This window comes from Bactrocera neohumeralis, unplaced genomic scaffold, assembly GCF_024586455.1.
Source record: "Bactrocera neohumeralis isolate Rockhampton unplaced genomic scaffold, APGP_CSIRO_Bneo_wtdbg2-racon-allhic-juicebox.fasta_v2 cluster09, whole genome shotgun sequence".
Taxonomy (NCBI): domain Eukaryota; kingdom Metazoa; phylum Arthropoda; class Insecta; order Diptera; family Tephritidae; genus Bactrocera; species Bactrocera neohumeralis.
Window position 1 is genome coordinate 2,800,392 of NW_026089622.1, and position 24,354 is coordinate 2,824,745.

General features: G+C 35.4%; 1 protein-coding gene across 1 annotated transcript; it reads right to left on the minus strand.

Annotated features, from left to right (window-relative positions):
• Positions 1–2,019: 2,019 nt before the first annotated feature.
• LOC126763943 (uncharacterized) lies at positions 2,020–3,277 on the minus strand. The gene is made up of 6 exons (XM_050481720.1): positions 3,135–3,277; positions 2,979–3,068; positions 2,808–2,908; positions 2,527–2,739; positions 2,306–2,462; positions 2,020–2,229 (listed from the first exon to the last, which is right to left on the minus strand). The coding sequence occupies exons 1-6, from the start codon at positions 3,199–3,201 to the stop codon at positions 2,219–2,221; spliced, it is 639 nt and encodes a 212-aa protein (XP_050337677.1). The 5' UTR covers positions 3,202–3,277; the 3' UTR covers positions 2,020–2,218.
• Between the last annotated feature and the right edge of the window lie 21,077 nt (positions 3,278–24,354).

A 24,354-nucleotide genomic window follows, 5' to 3' on the forward strand; every position in this document is an offset into this window, starting at 1 on the left:
CGTTTGGTGTGTTTTGCTTGGACAAAAACATAAGCTTATTCTGTAGTATTTTATCATTGATCAGACAGGGAGGATGTCGAGTGGTGAATTTGCGTGTTGCGTTACGTAAAATATTATTTTCTGCAGCGAAACTTAAGCATCTCGAAATAGCCGATTGTATTCTTGGAATTTTTCTTTTTTTCGTGGCATGCGTGATAGTTGTATTTAGTAATGGGTTGGTGTTCTCAGCCGTTTTCGCAAGAATTTGAAGCGAAGAATCTATAATTTTATTTTGAATAGTTGGTAAACCAGATTCAGCCATTATCGTTTTTATTGGTGAGGTTGGAAAGGCCCGGAGACTTCGCCGTATTGCGCAATGGTAAGGTGCATTTAAAAGGTTGATACTGCTTTTGGAGCAATTGCCATAGATGGGGAGCCCATAATCTATTTTTGAAGTTAGCAAAGCTCTGACAACATTGACTAGTGTGTTCGGATGAATAAATGAATGCTTAGACGAGAGATATTTAACAATATTTAATAGTGACATTAACGAGTTTCTTACATATTTACAGTGAGCATTAAAATTATAATTAGAGTCAAAAATTAATCCTAGTATTTTCAGCTGTGTTTTACATTCGATGTTAGTTTGGTTGTGGGTTAGTGAAATACCGTTGCAATTTTGCTTCCTACATACATGAAGGATATGTGTTTTGTCTAAGGAAAGTGAAGCACCAGACTCCAGTGACCAAGTCTCAATTCTGGCGAGTATATTAGTAAATAAGGATTGAGCTAAATTAACGTCAGAGACCTTTGTATAGATTAGGACATCGTCAGCATAGTCTGGTGCTCTACTCCTTTGTAATTTTTTATCATCCTACTAATATCATCGAAAGCAATGATAAAAAGGAGGGCTGAAAGAGGTGAGCCTTGCGGCGTACCATTAGAAAGCGGAGTGTTGAAGAAAGAAAACCATTTACGTTGACTTTGAGTTTTCTGTTTGTGAGAATGTTAGTAATAAAACGTATCATATTCGGGCCTATTTTCCATTTTCTTAGTTGTCGAATAATAATATGGGCTCCAATTTTGTCGAAAGCTCTGTGAAAGTCCAGAGATAGTACGGACACGTGGTTTTTGCTGGACAAAGCGTTAGTAATGAAGTAGTCTAGTTGGATTAAAGCATCTAACGTGCCTTGACCTTTTTTGTAGGCGACTTGATTCGGTGATATGAACTTGTTTCGCTGAGCATACCACATCAAGCGGTTAGCCACGATCTTTTCCAGAATTTTGCCCATACATGGAAGGAGAGAAATCGGCCTATAGTTAGCAAGTTCATCGGAGGATTTGTGTGGTTTAAGTATTGGTATGACACAGGACGTTTTCCAAAATTGGGGGTAGACACCAGTATTGAAAATTTTGTTATAAAGCTTTACCAATCGGAGCTAATAAAAATAATAGTGATTCGTTACATGCGAAGATGCGTTAGGATGGAAGAGACAATGTCCGAATAACATTCGATAACGAGCAGGAGCCCGACCGAATTCAATGTTGGACGTAGCGCGCAAGGTTGACGTTGATCGATGTATAAAATGCGAATTGTGTAGACGAATATACCCAGTTAGAACAGTGCCGGTCATGTTACCTAGTGACATGCCGGTAACGCGTGCCGGTTTAATTGTCACACTTTCCTATCACGTTCATAAGGGCGAATCAAAAAACCTCCCAAAACTTTTGTATACATGTGATTTTTTATCACCTTCTTGAGCACACATTTTCTGCTCCAATAAAACTATATCCTCGCTACTCACACTTTAGTTAAATTTAAGGCAAACGGGGAAAACTGGTTCCAGGAAAGCGCGACGCTGCTTGCTATACTAGCCTAGTGGTTAAACGCACGGCTTGGTATTCCATGAGACTCGAGTTCGAATCTCAAAATAAAAGATTTTTTATTTTTTTTTTTAATTTTTTTTCAAATTATTTTTAACAAAAATTACATTAAAGTTTAAATTAAAATAAATATTTCATTATTAATTCAATTCCTGCTTTGCAATGCTTTCTTAAAATCTAGTATGTATTAAAATAATTATTTTTAATAATATCAGAAATACATATAACTTTTTATTAAATATTTAAAGGGTTCATTCCTCAGTTTTCCTCTTCCTATAAATTCTTTGTTTGTGCCTATGGTGGCTCATTTCAATGGCTTTTTGAACTTGTTTTTCGAACATTGCCAATCCATACGTTATGAATGATCTATAAAAAAACATAATGAAAATTACAAATTAAAACAAATAATTGTAAGTAAAATTAAATAAAAAACAGAATTTACCGTATAAAATGTTGGAAACCAGCAGGAATTTGGAGAGAGGTTGCTTCCCACCCCTACCGTCCCAGTTACATAAATAAAGAAGTTCATCAGTGTACAGACTTCGCAACACATTATGTACACTATCTGAAGTACCTTTTATCCTCAAAACGAATTGTTTCTGTAAATAAAAATAGTATGTAAAAACTGAATTGTTTATTGAAAAAAGTTTATATATTACTTACCGTTGTAGCAGCAAATTCGTCGCATTTCAATTTTTCGTCCATTTCCAAAGCTGCAGCAAGCGTATTTAATGGTAGGGTGGAAGCAATTTCGGTTTGAACGTTGTCGATATCTTCACCAGTCATTCGGCATACCGATTGATGAATTTTGCGGATGAGGACCTTGCATTCACGAACCGTTTTTTGCTGCGCCATTTCTTCACTTTTATGAATAATCTGAAAAAGAAACAAAGAGACATGTAGAGAAAAATAATAATGTATGCATATAAAAACTGTTCACTTACATTTTCTTTTAAATGCTTATCGATTTTAGTTTCCAAATCGCATACCCTCGTCGTCAAATCGTCAGGCTGTTTGGAAACAGTGGTTAAAATGTCAATAACCTCTGGAAAAAGGTTGGAAACATAACAAATTAAACAAATTTAAAGAAATAAATTATATGGATGTTAGATTACCGTTTCCTTCCACAGGTCGTTTTGAAATGTTGACCTCTGTATTGTAGCAACCAGACGTGTTAAACTTTTTACGCTTTAAATGTAATTGGTCTACAATAACAAAAACGTAACAATATATTGAAACGAAATTTTGTAAGTTTACATTTATTTACATACCTTTTGCGGGAGTTGAAGACGTTGTTGGACAATCCTCCAAGTCAATTTCGTCAAATATATTTTCCATCTAATTGAGAAATAAAAATTGGCAGTATCAAAGTTCTTTTCCAAAAATTTAAGAAAATGTAATAAAATGAGCCGAGAAAAATATATGTACTTAAATACTTAAAAATCCTAATTTGAAAATTTATGAAATAAATGATGTAGAATGGGTATAAGGAGAAACTTTCCCTCATGTGGAATAGAGAAATATTTGTAAACTATGTCGTCTTTTTTGATTTTAAATACCTTTTTATCTAATTTCTTCGCTACTAAAATACCTAAACCCGATGACGATTCTAAAGGTTCTTCAAAATAATTTTCAACATCTAAAAAACAATGTGCAGATACCATAACGCAACCAGATTCGTCTGACATAGTTCTTACTTTTATGGGCCCTAATTTTTCACTAAAACAATAAGAATCTTTTTCTTTTTTAAATTCTATATTAAATAAATTAATTTTTAAAGTTTTGTTGGGTTCAATGTTTGTATTAGTTCTTTCATCAAGTCTTAAATGCAATTGCTGAAGGATTTTATTCGGTTTACTTTTTTTTAAATATTGCATATGGTTTTCAAACTTATAGGCTGAAAACTGATCTAGAGGACCGAATTGCTTAGTGCAGTCAGTTAAATGCAGTAAACCATGCACGTTATAACTAACAAATGGTCTCCGTATATATTCCCAAACAAATCAACGAATCCTTGTAATATTTGTTGGGCAACGTTAGCTTCAGTACTATATGATTTTTCACATGATAACAGCCTTTCCTGCGTGCAATAATAAAAAATGGTAGTAATGGTCACTACTAATACAATGTTTTAGGACAAATATGCCTATATATCTACAATAAAAACTGCCTAAACTCTGTCGCTTTCCAATTGCTGATTTCATCTAAACTTCTACATATCCTGCCAAACTCAGAAGGAACTAAATTAGAGAGAAAAGTTATTTTTTCGTTAATTTTGCTTACATTTATATTCCCTTTTTTAATTAGTAATTGAAGCAACTTTTTACATACACCAAGATCTACAAGATGCATCGGGTCTAATGGAAATTGGGAGACCATATTGAAATTACCTAATTCTTAAATGCTTTCTCTAAATTTAAATGGATTAATATGATGTGATTTGTCAATTCTATTTTTAAAAGACAAGTCAGTTCTTAATTGATTAACTCGTTTTGAAAAACAAACTCTTCTCTCTTTGTATTCTCCGATTTGATCGCATTTCGAACAGCTGTTTTTTCCAGTGTGCGATTGCACACCTGTGACAAAAGCTCGAGTGGGAGAATCACAGCAAAATAAACGAATGTTAAATTTCTTTTTAACGGAAGAAGAACCTACCTGAAGACCGTTTTCTTTTAAATAAGCTACTTCTTCACAAAAGTCTTTTAAGAAATCGTTAATATTCCAGGGTTTTTCTGTTCCAGAAAAACATGATACTGTAAATGGCAATTCGTTTGGAAAATCAACGATGGACGCTAAAATTGGCCATAACACCTTATACGAATTTTTGAATAATCTAAGACCATCTATTCCTACTATATCAAGTACAATGCTATCTTTTATTTCAAGGTGAGGAAATGAATTTTTCTCAAAATAATTTTGAATTCCTCTATATAAAAACGCGCCACTTGGAATGGTTTCAATATTAACCTTTTTTCTACTTGTACCTAATAGACTTTTTGCTGTTAAGGGCAAATCCACTAAACCTATTTTTCGCAAGGTTTGAAACAAATCAGTCACTGTATTGTGGTACACTCTATTGCGTAAAGCCCAAGCTTTTATTTCTTTGCATTTATCATTTTTCACTACAATATTCACATTGTCACTATTACTATCAATGGTATCTTGGCTATCATAATCATTTAAAGATATATCTACGGAGCTCAATTTTTCCACATTTGAGTCACTATCAGAATTCACATTAATACTACATATTTTGGCAAATTTGGAGGCACTGACATTAAAAGCCTTTTTTTCTCGGCTCATGTAAGCACTAAATGTATTTTTTTTCATATTAAAATTTACTCCGTTTACTCACCTTTTCAAATTATATATGGACCACTTTTATAATCACGTTTTTAATCACTTTTTTCATAAAATATAACCAAGTTTAATTAGAATACAAATTTTTCACAATTTAACACGCGTGCCGAATTTCTTTTTCTTTGAATTCGAATTTTCGCAACGAATAAACGAATGTAAACAATCATGTTATCATATTGTATACTTTTACATGCATCGTTTTCCATACACAGTGGCAAGTCCGAAATCAGTTTGTCTTCTTTTGTTTTGTTTTTATAGAAAAGATGTTGTGTGAAGAGCTTGTAATATAAAACAATCAAAAGGCACAGCGGTAGACTCTTTACGCAATTAAATGATTTGTGAGGGTGTGTTAGTAATAAGTAAAAATTGTGTAAATGTGGGGGAGTTTCGGTCAAGCAGGTTTTGCTGGGTAGTCTGCATTCCCGTAGTGTTGGTGGTGTGTTGTAGTGTCATCAGCTATGGTGAATTAAGTTGTGTTTTATTAGGGTGCGTCAGTTTTTCCGGGTAGAGTGGGTGGATGCTTAACTCATTTAAACATCCTTGGCCCCCATGGCGAATATTTTGCCTAGTTTTATATGTATAATCTGAGATTCGGCTTACTATTGGTGGAGTAGCCGAGGGCGCAGAATTTTAGCTGTAAGAAGCGATTTTGGTTGTAATTGAAATTCGTAAGTATTGGTGCTTAAGGTAGTAATTTGCTTTTGCGTGTTATAACGACTTATTATTATAGTAAACAGTGGTTTGCTTTTATTAATTTTATCAGTAGTTATTTACAACTTCTTACTTTATTGGTTTGGTATACTGGTTGCAGAATGGATACCTCTTATACCTGAGACAGACATGTAGTAACAATACCATATATGGTACAAATACCATATGTGTGTCACCAAATACTAGCAAAATACCATATGAGCAATGTAGTATTTTGCTGGTAACAATACTACGATGTTTCATTGTGGTATTTGTATAAACACAGCTAAAAAAACAGGTAACAAACTTTGCTAAAAGCTTTTACACAAAAGCTCTTCGAAATATTCTGTCAAATTGACTTAAAAAATTAATTATTGAAATGCAAAACAAAACATTTTTCACAATTTTTCTTCCGGAAAAGCAGGAAATGCCTCATTTTATGTGAATACTTTACAGAAACATTAATCAAATCGCTTTTTTGCGATGAAAATAGATTAACTTTACAGTATTTGAAATAATTATATTTATTTTCTCCATAACACACAATTACATATTTATTGTTTACAATCTTTTTGAAATATTTAATGCCTATGAAACAAAGCTAGTATTTGAGTTTACTACATTGCCATGTGTGTCACCAACGTAGTAAACAGAATACCATGATACCTTTACTATGGTATTGTTACTACATGTCTGTCTCGGGTATTAGGCCTATAGTTAGGACTGTGACAATAGAGGGATGTTGCGAGAGAGGGGGATTCATAAAGTAGAGAGTTATTCGTAATTAATTTGAAGCTCCCATAACCCACCCACATAAGTAGCGCTGGGATAGATGCGATAAGAGCGACCTTTGCTTTTTGTAAGTGTAGGTGCGTCACTGTATCCATTAATTACCTTTTGAGATTCTATTTATTTTGATTATTTTTTGAGTGTCGATTTTTCAACTTTTTGAGACAATTTTGTAATATTTTATGCTTAAGCGCGTATGCACGAATTTGTCGTTTAGTACCGCGCCACATAGCTTGAAATTTTTTAAACAGGATCTTTGTATCATTATTGGCGAAAATCATCTTGCGGGGTCGAAAAATTACGTGTATTTGTGTTTTTATCTGAGGTTGTCAGAGGGAATCTGATTGTCAATTCGGTGGCTTGAGTGGTAGTCGTACTACGAACAGGCCATTATTTGATGGAGTAGTTGTGGCTTTACAGAAGCCTTTACAATACTGATCTTCTACAGTTTTATTTATTAAAGGGGGAAGTTTGCCTATCTCTCGAAATTTTCTTAATTGTAAATTAAGGTATTTGCTTGAGGTTTCCTCCACTTGAGTGCGTATGAATATGGTATTTTGAGCTGGAAGGGTGTTTGAAATTTTTTCAACACCTAGTAAAATTTGCGGTATAAGTTCGCTGCCTAGTAGAAGAGCTATTTGAGCAGGGGCGTTGCAGTTAGCATCTGCTAGGTTTAAGGGATCGTCTCAGTGTGAAATTTTCGAAAAATCAATTTTTTTTGTTGCATTATCGGTTAGTATACACTGTAATAAAAATTCTCGCTACAGAGTTTCTTGAAGAAAGAGAATAGAGTGGGGAACACTACAACTCCAATCTTCAAACGCGCTTTTTTCAAACCGCCGCCATTTTGTCAAATTTCAAAGAAATAAAAAAGCTTCCATAACGCGAAAGCGACTTTTTTGCAAATTTAGGTTTGCTTATTTTGTGCCTTAGACGCTATGAATGATCGTTGTGGTCCTTGGTCTATTAAGGCTCTGAGTTTAAACAGTTTTCCTCGGTATTCGGTGTAGACGACTGCTGTGGGTAGTAGTACTCTATTTTGATTTTCGCTATGTGGCGTTTGGGGTTTTAACCCTTTGAGCAGAATGGTGCTTCTTGGCAATTTTCGGGTTTTTGATATTCGGGATTTGCGTTTGCAACTAAACCCGTGGTTCTTTTTGTACTATTATATGCGCTCTTTTGGGTTGAGCTGGGAAATGTGCTGTAATTTGCCTTTGCAATTTATGTATGTGTGCGCGAGTTACGTTATAACAATGCAATCAACTGCAAGTTATTTTAAGTATGAAATTTGAGTTTCTGTTCAATTGCTTCTTTAATGTATAAAATGAATATTAAGCAATATATCGCAATACGGCCACTGTTGTTGATATCTTTTATTTACATTTGCTTTGTCGCAACTTTGTCGAAATTTATATCATGTTCTATTGCTTATTGTTCTTTGTTACAACAATATTACAATTCAACATACTATGTTGTAACATTGTTGCTACTATTATTTTATTGTTTACAAACATGTTTGAAATGGTCAAACCCCGAAATTATTTTGGTGCTTAGGTAAAAATTTATGAATTATAATAATCACTAAAATTAAATAAACAAAAATAATCAAAAATTTGAAGAATGCTCAACGTATAAATTACTTCAGTTCAGGAGCGATCTCATTATCCTCATTCATCAGGGAGGGGGACACACTATTTCCCTTTGTACATGATCAAAATGCAAGGAACTATATCTTCGTAAGGGTAATTGTTAACAAAATCCAAGAACCAGCTTTAGACGTAATGAGGACTATAGGTGAGGATATGTCTTGGGAGCAAATTAAGCAAAAACTGATGGCAAATTTTGGAATTAAAGAGTCTTATCATTCTCTATACCAGAAGGTATTTTCGGTAAGAAATTATAATCTGCGAGATATTTTAACAAAACTTAACGAAAAATATGAATATGATCAAAATAAACCAATAGAGTTTAAGCCACAAAATAATGAAAAAGTTGTGTTAAGGGCTTTTTTAAGTAATATAAGTAGATGAAAACTTAGTATCGGTAGTGTTAAATAAAAATGCAACAAGTATCAGAGAAGCATTCTCTATTTTGGAAGCTGAGGGATTAATTCGCGTAAATATTCATAATTCAAGTATGCCATCGCAAAGATATCCTGGGCAACATCTACAGCAAATTCAAAGATTTTCCAATTCTAATAATTGGCAAATTCAACAACGACAAATCTATCCTCAAAGGCAGGAAAATTATGCAAAAAATTCAGGACAAACACGGAATTTCGAGCAGTCTTTTAGACAAAATAATAATAATAATTTGTATGGCCAAAATACAGTTCGAGCAAGTGTTCGTACTAATCAATAATTTCCCGTCCAGAACCAATGGACACCATTTACAATTACGAAGTAAATTTTCATATGGAGTCAGGTCGGAAAATTTACTAATAGTATTACTAACAATTAACAATGAAATAATTAAATGTCTAATCGATACAGGCTCATCGATTTCACTTATGAAAAGTATCATGTAACTGAATAATATTAAAACATCCAATTAATAATTTAAGTCTTTACGAAATAATAATGGAAAATGAAATAGTCTCAAACCTATCTCAAGAATTTAATGCGGATGCGGTCATGGTCTGGAAATTAGCTTAATTTGATAATAAAAAATGTGAGGCAATTATAGGCCAGAACTTATTAAAACCATTGGGAGCTATAATAATGGAAAATAACAGTGTTGTGATAAATAACAGAACAATTAATATTTATCCATATAATGAGAACGATAGCCATAAATTTTAGTGTTATGAGTAAAAATAAAGAAGAATATAAAGCTATTTCTAGCCTAATAAAAAATGCATTAATACATGTTTCAATTAACAAAATGTATACATCAATAAATATTCTCACTTGTTTTTTTCACTGAAACAACTGACGCTGCGACGAAAATCACATATACGTACGTTGCGCACGCCGCCATGCCGTGTCCATCACTAGCTCGCTGGCTATAGTGTATGGTGAGTCTAAAAATGCGATATTGACTCTTAGAGTCAAAAATACAAATTTTTTCTTTGGGGGATATGAAAATGGATGTTTAAAGTATGTTTTGTAAAATTTTCACTGTAATTGTAGGCCTAGAAAGCATAAAAAATTTCAATTGTTTAAACAATTGTTATTAACAAATTACTTAAATTTCGAATATTTCGAATATTTCACGTTCAATATTTTTAAAATAAAGTAAATACAGTTTTCGATATTCAAAAAAAATTTCATTCGTTTATAGCAAACAGGTCCTGAGATATGCATTTTTTCTTAAAATGTTGCTAAATTAGTAAAAATTGAATATAAAAAAAACGGCGCAGAATTTCGAAAAACTATTTAAAGTGTTTTTTCATCTTGATATAAGCTATCGAATTTCAGAAATGTCATTAGATTTCTAAAAATGATGAAAAAACATTGATCAAGTTGACGTGGTTTGACTCCAGTGTATTTTAAGGTTTATAGGTACCCACAGATTCATGAGAAGGAAATCGTTAAACAAATTCAAGATATGTTTAAATTAAGTTTCATTACAGAAAGTCATTCACCATATAATATCCCTTTGTGGGTAGTTCCATAAAATTTGATGGTGCGGATAAAAAGAAATGGGGATCTATTAGCTCAGGATAAATGAAAAAACGATTGGCGACAAGTTTCCTATCACCAATATAGAAAATATTTTAGATAAATTGGAAAGGTCACAATACTTTACTACAATTGATTTGGCTAAAGGGTTCTATCAAATCTTCGTGAAAAAAGAAGTCCGGCCTAAAACAGCATTTTCTACACCATTCGGTCATTGCGAAATCGTACGAATGTCTTTTGGTTTAATGCACCGGCAACTTTCCAAAGAATGATGAATTTTGTCTTAAAGGATCTCATCAATAAAATATGTGTCGTTTATATAGACGATATTTTCGTCTTTAGCACATCTTTGCAGGAACATATTGATAATTTACGTAATATTTTCAATGTTCTGAAAAACACAATTTAAAAATCCAATTAGATAAATGCAATTTATTATTTGTTGGGACATATACTTAACCCCAAGGTGTTAAAGTAAACCCCGAAAAAATTAAAAGCATTGTGGAACTTTAATTACCTCAAACACAAAAGCAAATTAAAGCATTTTTAGGAGTTACCGGTTATTACAGGAAATTTGTAAAAGATTATGCTAAAGTTGCACAACCTATGACCTCATGTTTGAAAGTGTATGAGTGTTAATACAAAAAGTGTTCATTATGGAAATTCATTTTAAAAATTGAAACTATTATTGACAGAAGCACCAATTTTGAGGTATCCTGATTTTAATAAGCGATTTAAGTTAATAACTGATGCAAGTAATTTTGCAGTCGGAGCAGTACTACAACAGGATAATCACCCTGTGTGTTTTGCTAGCAGAACTCTAAATGATCATGAGAAAAATTACTCTACAACGGAAAAAGAACTTTTAGCCATTGTATGGACCGTGAATTATTTTCATCCATATCTGTATGGTGTACAATTTGACTTACAAACTGATCACCAACCACTTAAATGGCTTCATGCAAAAACACAATCCAATGATTACAAAGATGGATGTTAAACTTAGGAGAATTTATTATGAGCATACAATATATCCAAGGTAAAGATAATAAAGTGGCCGATGTTTTGAGCCGCATAAATTCGGATATTAATAAAATAAATACAATTGAGAATCAAGAAATTATAGAAAACTATTTTGAGGGATCTTTGGATAATAATATACAGTCGACTCTCGTTAATTCGAAACTCGAGGGACTCTTAAAAGATTGCGAATTATCGTGTGTTTGAAATATCAAATAGATCGAAATTTGTGAGGGAAAATAAATTTAACTTCGAATTATTAAGTGTTTATCAAATATTATTTATTAAATGCTATTCTATAACAATGTCAAAAGTATAGAGGCAATGTGAATTAAATAATCTCTCAAAAGAACTATGCTATACTGGTTTGCCTCAAAGCACATTGCTGTTGCTCAGACTGCTCAATAACTTGTCTTAAGAAAAAAGTGCCTGAAAAGCTTTTTCAGCACTTTCGTTTTGGAGACAGAAGCTTTGTGAGGTATCGAATGAAGATCTTGCTTCCTTAACTGACACCTCTGTCATTCGTATCTGTCGCAGATAAAATTTCGACATCGGTTAGCGAACCTGAGACATCAACATCTTCATCCACTTGGACAAAGCCAGAAAAACTCACACCGTTCATGTCAACTAATGATTCTATTGCTGGTACTTTATCATCCATAAGGGGCCATCCATAAATTACGTCACACCTTGAAGGGGAGGGTATCATTCAGAAGTGACATTGTTTGACAAGGGGCAGGGGGGATCAAAAGCTTTGTGACGTCACATTTCAAAGCATAAGGATGGAAAATTTTGTACAACTACTATATAAAATCTCGAATCTGTGGCTTCAATTTTAGGTCCAGACCAAGTATTTTTTTTTTTATCAATGGATGATAAGGCACGTGTACCTTTAGACATTACAGCAGCAAATGCTCAAGCGCCAATATTAATGCACCTTGATTACCGCGATCAATTGCCTGATCATGATTTTGTCGTCACTGAAGAACATAAGCTTATTCCATCGGTGTATGCGGGAATTCCAATTAAAAAAAATGGTGAAGGATCACCTGAAGCTGTAACATACTCGGGGCCTACATATGTAGCTATTCGTAATGGAAAACATTAATCTTCCAATGCAGAGACTCATGCCACTGACGTTCACAAGCTTACTGAATTACCGATCTTTGAAAACATGATCCGAACTAGAGAAGGTTTTGAAAACCGGTTTTTATTTTTACATGCGATGGTGAAAATCCACGGCATCTATTATTTCTTGACTAGTCATTCATTGTCTCTGTACTTTAGTATTTAACTAAATGTTGATTTTGTTAAAGATAATTCAATAAATATAAGAATAAATAGAATAACCTGTTTTTTTATTTTTTCATAAATCTTTAAAATTGGAAAATGTGTGACGTAACGACAGGGGGGGGGGGGGGGGGGGGAGTTCAAAATGTGACAACTTGTGACAAGAACGGGGGGAGGGGCTAAAAAGTCCTTAAATTCGTGTGACGTAATTTATGGATGGCCCCTAAGTATTAGGAGATCTTTTTTTAAGAAACCGGAATGTTGAAGTAGTTGTGAAACATTTTTGTATTTTAGTTTTGTGAAACATTAGAGGTGTTACAGTTCTCCATGCCTTGTCAATCAGCCGTCAGAACCGTGATATTTGCAGTTAGCTGCTTGCAGAGATTCTAAACGGGCTTAACAATTTCTATGCGATACAACGTCTTAAAATTATCAATGATCCTTTGGTTGGGAGGATGGAGTCATGTGTAGAAGTTCACGCAAGTGAGGAAAGTTCTCTAATCGCCATTCACTTGGGAGTGGCCAGAAACGATTCTTTTACACATGGCTTAAGCAGCTCACTACTTCCGGTCTTTGACCAAGTATCCTCTGGGTAGCCTAAGAAGATCCGTTCGAAAGCGAGCTAATGTGAATTCGAAACATCCCTACATAGGGTTGTGCGCTGGGTTTGGGACCCGCCACGGAAAAATCAATACCAATGAAAACTAAACGACAGCCTGGATGAGAGACCCCCCTTTTGATGACGACCATAGCAAACGAAATAAGGACTACGATTTGAGGGCATGCACCTGGAATGTCCGGACCCTTAATTGGGAAGATGCCGCTGCCCAGCTGGTTGATGTCCTCGAGAAAATAAAGGCTGACATCACCGCCGTCCAAGAAATGCGTTGGACGGGACAAGGACAGAGACGAGTAGGTCCTTGTGACATTTACTACAGTGGCCATATAAAGGAGCGCAAGTTTGGTGTTGGATTCGTGGTGGGAGAGAGACTCCGTCGCCGAATACTATCATTCCCTCCGGTGAATGAACGTCTAGCTACAATCCGCATCAAAGCGAGGTTCTTCAACATATCGCTGATTTGCGCCCACTCAAGACCGAGAGTTGCAGACAGAAAAAGAAAGAGACCGAAATGCGTGAGTACGAAGAGCTTGATAAGCTGGCCGATAGGGGTAATGCTCGAAAATTCTACGAAAAAATGCGGCGGCTTACAGAAGGTTTCAAGACCGGAGCATACTCTTGTAGAACCCCCAAAGGTGATCTAGTGACCGATGCCCAGAGCATACTTAAATTATGGAGGGAACACTTCTCCAGCCTGCTGAATGACAGTGAACGCACAACGCCAGGAGAAGGCGAACCCGATTCCCCAATCGATGACGATGGAACAGACGTTCCATTGCCCGACAAGGGCCGACGGATTGCCGGCCGAGCTATTCAAACACGGCGGCGAAGAACTGATAAGGAGCATGCATCAGCTTCTTTGTAAAATATGGTCGGACGAAAGCATGCCCAACGATTGGAATTTAAGTGTGCTATGCCCAATCCATTAAAAAGGAGACCCCACAATCTGCGCCAACTACCGTGGGATAAGCCTCCTTAACATCGCGTATAAGGTTCTATCGAGCGTATTGTGTGAAAGATTAAACCACCACCGTCAACAAACTGATTGGACCTTATCAGTGTGGCTTCAGACCTGGAAAATCAACAACCGACCAGATATTCACCATGCGCCAAATCTTGGAAAAGACCCGTGAAAGGAGAATCGACACACACCACCTCTTCGTCGATTTCAAAGCTGCTTTCGACAGCACGAAAAGGAGCTGCCTTTATGCCGCGATGTCTGAATGTGGTATCCCCACAAAACTAATACGGCTGTGTAAAGTGACGTTGAGTAGCACCAAAAGCTCAGTCAGGATCGGGAAGGACCTCTCCGAGCCGTTCGATACCAAACGAGGTTTCAGACAAGGAGACCCCCTGTCGTGCAACTTCTTCAACCTGCTTCTGGAGAAAATAGTTCGAGCTGCAGAACTAAATAGAGAAGGTACCATCTTCTATAAGAGTGTACAGCTGCTGGCGTATGCCGATGATATTGTTATCATCGTCCCCAACACCCGCGCCGTTACTTCTGCTTTTTCCAGGCTGGATAAGAAAGCACAGAAAATGGGTCTGACAGTGAACGAGGGCAAAACGAAATATCTGCTGTCATCAAACAAACAGTCGTCGCACTCGCGACTTGGCACTCACGTCACTGTTGACAGTCATAACTTTGAAGTTGTAGATAATTTCGTCTATCTTGGAACCAGCGTAAACACCACCAACAATGTCAGCCTAGAAATCCAACACAGGATAACTCTTGCCAACAGGTGCTACTTCGAACTGAGTAGGCAATTGAGAAGCAAAGTCCTCTCTCGACGAACAAAAACCAAACTCTATAAGTCACTCATAATTCCCGTCCTACTATATGGTGCAGAGGACTGGACGATGACAACAACCGATGAGTCGACGTTACGAGTTTTCGAGAGAAAAATTTTGCGAAAGATTTATGGTCCTTTGCGCATTGGCCACGGCGAATATCGCATTCGATGGAACGATGAGCTGTACGAGATATACGACGACATTGACATAATTCAGCGAATTAAAAGACAGCGGCTACGCTGGCTAGGTCATGTTGTCCGGATGGATGAAAACACTCCAGCTCTAAAAGTATTCGACGCAGTGCCTGCCGGGGGAAGCAGAGGAAGAGGAAGACCTCCACTCCGTTGGAAGGACCAAGTGGAGAAGGACCTGGCTTCGCTTGGAATATCCAATTGGCGCCTCGTAGCGAAAAGAAGAAACGACGGAGAAGAAGAGATCCTTTGGTTGTTGTAATTGGAAGTTGTATTTGCTGGAAGGAAGTAGAAGTAGACAAAGAAGAAGGGCTGTTGTGGACAGTGCAATTGTCTAACGATAGTAACTTTTTCCGCTTTTGTCGTTTCATGCCAAAAAAGCCAATTGTTAAAAAGTTGTGTCGTCATCCAAGCTTTTTTGTTAGCACGATAATCAGTGGGAAACAATTTCTCTCCTTTGAAACATCGCTTTTTCATTGCTTTTCCTATCACTAAGGGTTTAAGATTTAACGATCAGCCCATATTTACAGCAAGTAACACTGTCAACCTCTCTTTACTATGCTTTCCCCCATGACATTTTTCATCAGTATTAAAAATGCTTCCAATTAACCATGCCAATCTAAGCAAACTGTATCATCAACACTTCCACTTTCCCCACAAACTTTTTTAAACACATCTCCAGTTCTCTTTTTGAAATTTGTTAGCCACCCTTCACTTCCCTCAAAGTTTTTGATGTTTAAAGCAGACGCGCACTCTTTTGCTTTTTTTTCAATAAGTTTCCGCTAATAAATACTTTTTGTTCTCTACGCTATCTTAGCCAAATGACCAGGCTTTCTTCCAGATGATGAAATTCTTCTTTAGTAGTTGGTTTTCGTGCTCCAGCAATTTGAGCAGCATTCATTTTCTCCTCTTGCTTTTTTGTGGTTGAGAGAGTGTTGAAAGGAATCTTAAATTCTTCTCGTCTTTCTTTACTTTTTCGATTAACTTCTTCTTTTCAGCAATCGGCAAACATTTATACTTTCTAGGGCTCATAACTAAGTCAAACTTTTAATCTGTATACCCATGAAAGAGTAAAAGTAACTGAATGATAACTAAACAAACCCTAGTATTTACAATCTTTCCGCCTCTTCCTCTCTGCAACTTTGAATTGGAGAGTGTTGGCCGCCTATGAGTTCGAATTAACGCATCGTTTTGTTATGTACAAGGTGCGTTTCAAAGTAAACATGACTTAAAAAAAAACAGAACAAAAGGTTTTTTCGGCAAAATCAGTTTATTTTATTCAAAATAGTCTCCTTCTGCTTCAATGCAGATTTTTGCATGGTCCAAAAAGATTTCGAACGAGTGTTTTAGCTCGTTGGCCGGTATGGCCGCCAGTATGCCGGAATCTGCATAATGCTTTCCTTTCATGGGCAAATGCATTTTTCCAAAAAGGAAGAAGTCGTATGGTGCCATATCAGGTGAATACGAGGAGTGATTAATGGTTAAAATGTGATTTTTGGTCAAATAATCGTCCTTCGAATTTTGGATTCTGAGCAATTTTTGGTCGTCAGTCAATTTGTGCGGAACAAACTGTGCACACACCTTTCGTAAGCCCAAATGTTCAGTCAAAATGCGAAAAATCGATGTTTTGGAGATGTTCAATTCCATTCAATGATGATTTCAGCTGATTTTGGATGAATTTACGCACAGTTTCGGTGGAGTCTCCGGTGATTATGGATTTTGATTGGCCCACATGCTGATCCTCATTTATGTCCTCACGACCACTTTGAAAATGTTGAAACCACTCGTGCACTCTGTTACGGGATAGGCAAGCATCGCCATAAACTTGTTTCATCAATTGAAACGTTTCGGTAAAAGTTTTACCAATTTTAAAACAAAATTTAATGTTGGCTCTTTGTTCGAAGCTCATTTTCGAACCGATAACACAAACGTACTAACACTTAAAACGCAATAACTTCACTTCTAAGCGATGAAATGTCATGAAGTTCTCACTGGAAAATCGATAAAGATAGCAGATTCTAACACATCAGTCGACATATGGATGGCACCACCAGAGAGTGCTAGATTAAAAAGTCCTGCTTACTTTGAAGAGCACCTTGTAGTAATGATTTTTTCGTTCGAATTACCAAGTGCATACAAATTTATTGATTTAGTTCGAAATATAAAGATATTCTGAGGGAACTCATGATAATTTTGAATTATAGAGATGTTCGAATTACCGCAGGTTTGAATTAACGAGAGTCGACTGTAGATGAAAATGATATTGATACTATACGTTCACAACATGATAACTTTAATGATCATGTAACCATACTCGAAACAGTGATTAACCTTTTTAAACACATAAGTTATTTTTACGAACTCGAAGAAAACTGAGTTCGAAACAAAATTTGGAAATAAGGTGGTATACTTGTATTAACCAGAATAGGGTCCCAGCTGTCTGTGGGGATATTTTGTGTCGATAGAACCGACAAACAATTTGAAACAGTGGATTCTAGTTTGATGAATTCTTCACTTGTTTCTTTCTTAATTTTTTGCAAGTTCATTAGTGTCGTTACTTGCTTATCGACCATTATTCTTTAGTTTTCGTATCTCGCTTTTAAAGCTTCCCAAGCCAAATTGAAATTATCGTCATTAAAAGCGAACTGTTGTACTATTATGTCTGCTTGACCTTTAGTTTCGTATCGGAGGTGATACAATTTTTGTGCTTTTGATAGTTTCGGATGGTTGATGTAAACGGTTGTAAACATGTCCCGAAAGGACGATCATTCTTCATAACCTCCATAAAATGTTTCTGTGTCACATACGGCGACTTCGAGGTGGATGCCTGAACTTGCCTTTTAATTATCTATTTGTGGCAGCTCTACTCTCGAAAGTGGAGTAGGTGCAATTGCTTTTATTAGCTTTAATTGATCGGATTGTTGAATGTTTCTTCGTACTGGCCTAAGCAGTTTTCATATATTGCGTAAGTCGAGGATTTAAAATTTTGATATGAATCGTTAAAATCTACTATGGCGTCATGAGCTACCTGAAGGCGAGTTCTAAAATTTTTAAGATTTTGGTTTTTGATTTCTATTAAGGATTAAGGGTTTTCATGCATCGGTGAAGAGGTAAATTTAGTGCAGTATCTTAATAAACTCTCACCTTGTGAAAAAAATTTAGCAACCTGTTTTGGGCGTGTAGCTCCTGCAGGTGTATTTTGATTTTTGTCGTTATTAATCATTTTGGTTTTATTTTAAAATATCTGAAAAGCTAATTAAAATTTTTTTTCTGAGTGTCTTGAGTGTTTGAATAAGGCAAGTGGGAACTGCTTGAAACTGAATACTCCTTGGTAAATAGAGTTTTGAACTTTATATTGGTAAAAATCGAGTGTGTTATTTCGTGTTATTATTACCGTTTCTTATTTACTTGCGATAGATATTATTTTGTTTTATATTTTACTAGCTGACCCCGCAGTCGTTGTCCTGCGTGAAATTATGTGTTTAGAAATACACTATGCGACTATCCTTGTGTCTCAAATGCAATTTTCACTGGAAACTGAATACGTTTGAACTGAAATGGCAAATCGTTAGAACTCAGAGGAATTCGTAGATTCAAGCATTCTGCCCCTTTGTACTCGAAAGTTGCGTCACAATGACTTTGAATCTTCCAGTTTAAGTCAACAACATCGGTATTTTTGGCAGCTAACATTGCGCGTGCACTTAACCCTTTCGAGCCTGATTTTTTCCCTGTGCTTCAAAATTTTTTTTTTACTTTAAATTATTTCTTAATCGCTCAAGAAATTTCTGTAAAAAATTTCAGGTCACCACGCCCATCGGTTTGGGCGATTTTGGTATAAAAATACAAATTTTTTTTGTTGGGCAAATAGTGTGAAGTTTTATTTATTCAGTCTGAACAATTAAGTATGAAACGACAAAAAACAGTTTTTGTTGGTGTTACAGCAAAGATGTACATTACACTTAAGACACTTGGACATGGGAGTTCCCGTTTTGCATAGTCGACAACGCCCTTTTTCACCAAAAATGACCCAATGCTCCGATTTGTCATAGCGCTTTGTATTTGGAGGGTTTGGCTGGACTCCATACTTTTTGGTACTTTGTGAGGAGACACTGCTTGATGGAGTGTAACAAAGGGAGGAGGTTGGCCTATAATTTTCCACATTTGATGGACGACCTCTTTTTTTCGTTACATAATCCTCAGAAGAAGTATATTGCAAGAGTGTATTAGCAATTTCCAGTTGAAATTGTATAAGTGGCATATATTTTTTGTTCGGCTCCAGCAACGTAGGTGTTTTCTATATAGAAGCCATGCATTTATAGCGGATGTTCCCAGGCACCAATAAAAGACTCTGATATACCACTTTCTTGAGCGATGGTTGATCTTGTAAAGTTCCATGAGCATGTCTGCTAAGTCAATCCCTCCCATGCCTTTGTTATAGGATTCAATGATCGCAGGTCTTGGAACATCAATATAAACTTTTTCTTTTGGACACCAACGCTTGCATACCCCCACAGGTCGATGATCTGTACATGAAGACATGACTTGGACTGGCTTATTGTCATACTATTTTAGACATACTAAATTGTAGTTTGTTTCACATTTCACAGCGAACGATCCTCTTCCTTGCTTTTTGAGTTCAGCGTCTGAAACCAACTGGCAACTACTAATTCTGTTTTTTCTTACAGTTCATGTTGCAAATATCCCCATTTCCTTCAAAGCGATAAGAAGGCTTACTGAAGTAAACCAATTGTCGAAGTAGAGTTTGTAATTCTTGTGCTTTGGAAGATTTTGCGCCAAATAGAAGGCTACATCCGAAGACAGTCCCAATTCATAAGACGGGCAGGTACCTTCACCAACATACAATGTTAAATCAAATACCATTCCTGATTTTCAAGCTCTGGTGAACATTTTGAAACCCCATTTGTGGGGTTTCGCCGGGTTATATTGTTTGAAAGTAGACCGACCTATAAGCTATTGTAACACCAACAAAATTATAAATTTATATAAATTTTTACTGATACATACCTTTTAATGCAATTATCTGTTCATCAACACTTTGATGCTCTTCCTGCGGTAACTTATTAAAGTTTTCTTTGAGGAGGTTTAGTAATGCGCGTATCTTGTACAACTTGTCATAATTTGAATCTCCCTTTTTAGGTTGTTTGCTTTTATCGCTGAAATGTAAGCATTGCTTAATTTTCATAAACCTATCGCGCGACATTGAGTCTGCAACTGCTGTAAGCTTTATATTTTGGGCCCATGCCATTCTAAACTGAGGGATTTTGAAAACACCCAAGTATAACAAAACACCAATATACCGTCTTATTTCCGCCTTTGTACATTTGAGCTCAATGCCGAGCTCTTACAGTGCATAAATATCACTTTGCTGGGCAATCAAATCAAAAGCTTCAGTATCAAAAAGTTCACCGAAATATTGTACTGGTGCTAGAACGATATCGACTTTTAAGACGTCTCTGGTCTTCAAATGGCCTCGATCTCCATTTAAGAGACCTCGCATCAATTTTTTCAAAGCATATATTACAGCACTACAAGATTGTTCATCATATTCTTCCGCAACTACATTTTCAATTAGGCCGACCTCAATGCTTTCTCCTCTTTCCAAGATCCCTTCCAAATTCTTCTCTAGCACTGCAGAAATATCTTCCAACTCATCACCACTTTCTTCATCACTAGAGGCATCCCAATCAAAGTTTAAAATTCTTTCTACATCATCATTTGTTAAGCCTTTTTGTTCAGGTCTCATGTCTGTAAGTAAGTAAAATAATTACCACTATTGCCGAAAGTTGCCCACAAGCAACTTGGTCATTTTGAGAATTACTTACGTGATGTTTGTTTACAAATTATAAATTTAAAATTTTTAAGTGTTTTATTTATACTTTGTTAAAAAACACTGCAATTAAAAATGATCACTTTTTGTTATTGTTTTGAAAAAAAAACCGCAGGTAAAAACAGCTCTTATCAAATACGTAAAATTTTTTTGCACGTCACGCTTGAGTTCAAATGTAAATAACTTTACCAGATCGCCAACAAATCAGCTGTTCTTTAATTGAGCTTAAAGCACACACATAAGGCTTTCGTTACGGATGCATTTTAGCAAATAATAACAAATGCAACGCTCACAGTCAGCCGTTAAACAAATATTCGTGATGAGTTCATCTTTGGTGAATTGGTAAAGGGAAGATGGAATTGATATCAAACCACGGGAAGTATCAACCGGAATTTACCCATTTCCAATTCTTAGCGAATACGATGTAAAATGTCTTCGGCAATGTCATTTTTGTTCGTATTCCATAATTGACGCTAATTTGATGGCTGACCATCGCGAAAAGTGTGCGAACTTCATTCCAGTGATTATCATGTTCCAGCAATTGTAATTGTAATTGTATGTATAATATCAAGATATTTCCGAATAGAGCAAGTTCTCGCAAAGGGTTCACTGACGAAAGTTGAGAAAAAACTGTTGTTAACTTCGATATTCACGCCTCTAAATTGAATGTTAAATGTTCTGCCATTGTCATCTAGTGAGCGACGCTGGTACATTGGATATCCAACATTTCTAGTTTGTGTTTCAGAAAGAAAAGCACCTGGATAGTGTTTCGTACATTTATTTTCAGACATACAAACCGAAGTGGTATTGAGTGGTATTGTGATGTCCGTAAGGTACATGAACCATATTGGTTTCGTATAATTCTGCTTATATCTCTGGATCAGGAATTTCCGCAGAAATGATTTCATCAATTTGATTTGGTGTAACCACCATCCACCATCCAAAGAAGAATATGTGCGTGCGGCAAACCTCTCTTTTGCCACTCAACAGAGAACATCCAGCATCTAACAGCACCGCATATAAGTTATCGAGCTTTTTGTTATAGCTCAGAAAAAAAATGTTTTTTTATTTTTATTGGGTCCGTATGACCTTCTTTATTAAACTTTAAATTGCAACTAACTTACATATTCTTTCTTAAGCTAAAAGTAACTTTAATCTACCTGTCCCGTAACTTGCAGTTCTGTGGAATTGCACATTTGCGGCCCGTGGCGGGTGTTCGCTTCCTGTTGTTGACGAAAATATTGCTGTCAGCTATAACTTTATTTCTGATTGCGAAATATTAGCTCAGCTATATTTGTTATTAAAATATTAGCGTCAGATATAATTTTGAATATGTTTCGTGTTAACTCCTCCGCCGTCAAAAACAAACGTCCCCGTTTGTTCGCTGCATTTGATCTGTCAGAGTTATTGACCCTTGTAGGGTTGGTATTTCAGGTGTTTTGACTTCATTATGATCGTTCAGATTAACATTTACATGGTAATTTGATAGCTCTGTTATACTTGCTTTGGATTTATTTTTTAGACTCAAAATGGTGATAATTGGTTTAGTAATATAATGCCAGGTGATATATTTTCTACCGATGGTATGTGCTGATTATTTATTAAAATGCATTCTGCCGGTTTGCTCTTTAGTAGACGAGGGACACAGGTAGTGTTGCTTATGTCTATAATATTTTCGTTATTATATTTTTATACTATTATATTCTTTACATTTGTTCCTTATACCAAATATTTTATTATTCTTACACGCTATTACATTTTCAAATGGAATCTTATTTATATTCCTTTCTATTTTGATTGGTTTTATCATAATTGATTCACAAAGATCTTTATTAGATAATGGTATTCCAATAATGTATAGTAACATAGTTTCATTTGATGCAAGTTTAACATTTGCTAATTCGATAGATTCTTCAATATTATTTAGTGTAAAGTTATTTTTCCCTAGTGTATATTGTAATATATTTAATTCTTCATTTGACAAAATATAAGAATTAACTATGCCGGCTTTTGCCCAATGTATTGCATAGTCTATATTAATTATCTCATCTTTTATTATATTTAATTTGTATTTAATTTCAATAGCAATATTATGTTGTACAACTTCATTTGTTTGTTCTTCTTTTAAAATTTTATTTGATATTGTAGAATTATTATTTATTCTGTCGAAAATTACTTTATTGATTGTTATTTGTTCGTTATTATTTTCAATTATATTATTAAGTCGTCGTGGTCAGGATTTCCCGCAATCCATTTCCAGACTGTTCCTAATTCGTTAACTGATTTCCTAAATCTCTTTGGTTTTAGTCTATTTAAGTATGTCTGTGTCAGTTTTAGTTCATTAATGAGGATAGGAAGGAGTGGGGTTTCTTCTTTAACTTTAGTTCTAATTGAATTACTTAAATTGTTTAGTGCGTTCTGGTATTCGTCTATGTCCACTTTGTGTATCAGTCGGAATGTTCCTGTTTGAATTTTTACTGGTCCTGTACTAAATGTGGCTAGTTGTGAGTTTGTATAGTCTATTATCCTAAAGTCAGCGTACACCAAATGTACGAAAAATCTGAAAAATTAAAATAGAGAATGATATGTAGCTAGGTCTTGATATTGCTTTTGTGTACTGTTCGTCCTTTTTCTGTGATTACTAAACTGGATTTGTCTTTTTTTACAATTTCTTTTCAATATCTTGCTGTTAGTTTCGAGCCTGTTCGTTTATTTATTTTAACATATATTATTTCTCCTGGGGCGTAGGTTTTTATTGGATTTCTAGTTTTACTGTGAATTTCTAAGTCTTTCATCTGTTGTTTTCTTAGTGGGGCGATATTTTCTCGTCTTGAGTTTTCATATTGCTGTGGGTCTATTGAAACGCGTCTTCCAAAAAAAGTTTCTATTGGTCTTTTTCTGGTTGTAGAATAGATTGAGTAATTATATTGGTAGGTGCAACGATCTAAAAGTTCTTGAAATGAGCGGTGGGTGCGTTCGGTTTGAAGACAACGCATAATTTCAGAAAGTGTGGAGTGAAATCTTTCGACTTGACCATTGACTTTGCTAGCGTAGGGGGGTGTTTTGAAAATGTTAATACCAAGTTGGTCTTCGACCATAAATTGTATTGAGGCTGAGTTTAAAGATTTTTCATTATCTATAACTCTGGTTTTCGGTACACCGAAGGAAAAAAGTATTTGTCGCAAGGGTTCTCTGATATCCTCTATTGCTTTTGATTCTATTAATCTAACTTGGGCGCATTTCGAAAATTTGTCTTTTGCGGTAAGT

Excerpts from the sequence above, each read along its gene's own strand:
- LOC126763943 (XM_050481720.1), bottom strand. The coding sequence starts at position 3,201 with ATGGAAAATATATTTGACGAAATTGACTTGGAGGATTGTCCAACAACG. Across the intron at positions 2,909-2,978 it reads ACGACCTGTGGAAGGAAACG|AGGTTATTGACATTTTAACC; the intron begins GTAATCTAACAT and ends ACCTTTTTCCAG. Across the intron at positions 2,740-2,807 it reads ATAAGCATTTAAAAGAAAAT|ATTATTCATAAAAGTGAAGA; the intron begins GTAAGTGAACAG and ends TTTCTTTTTCAG.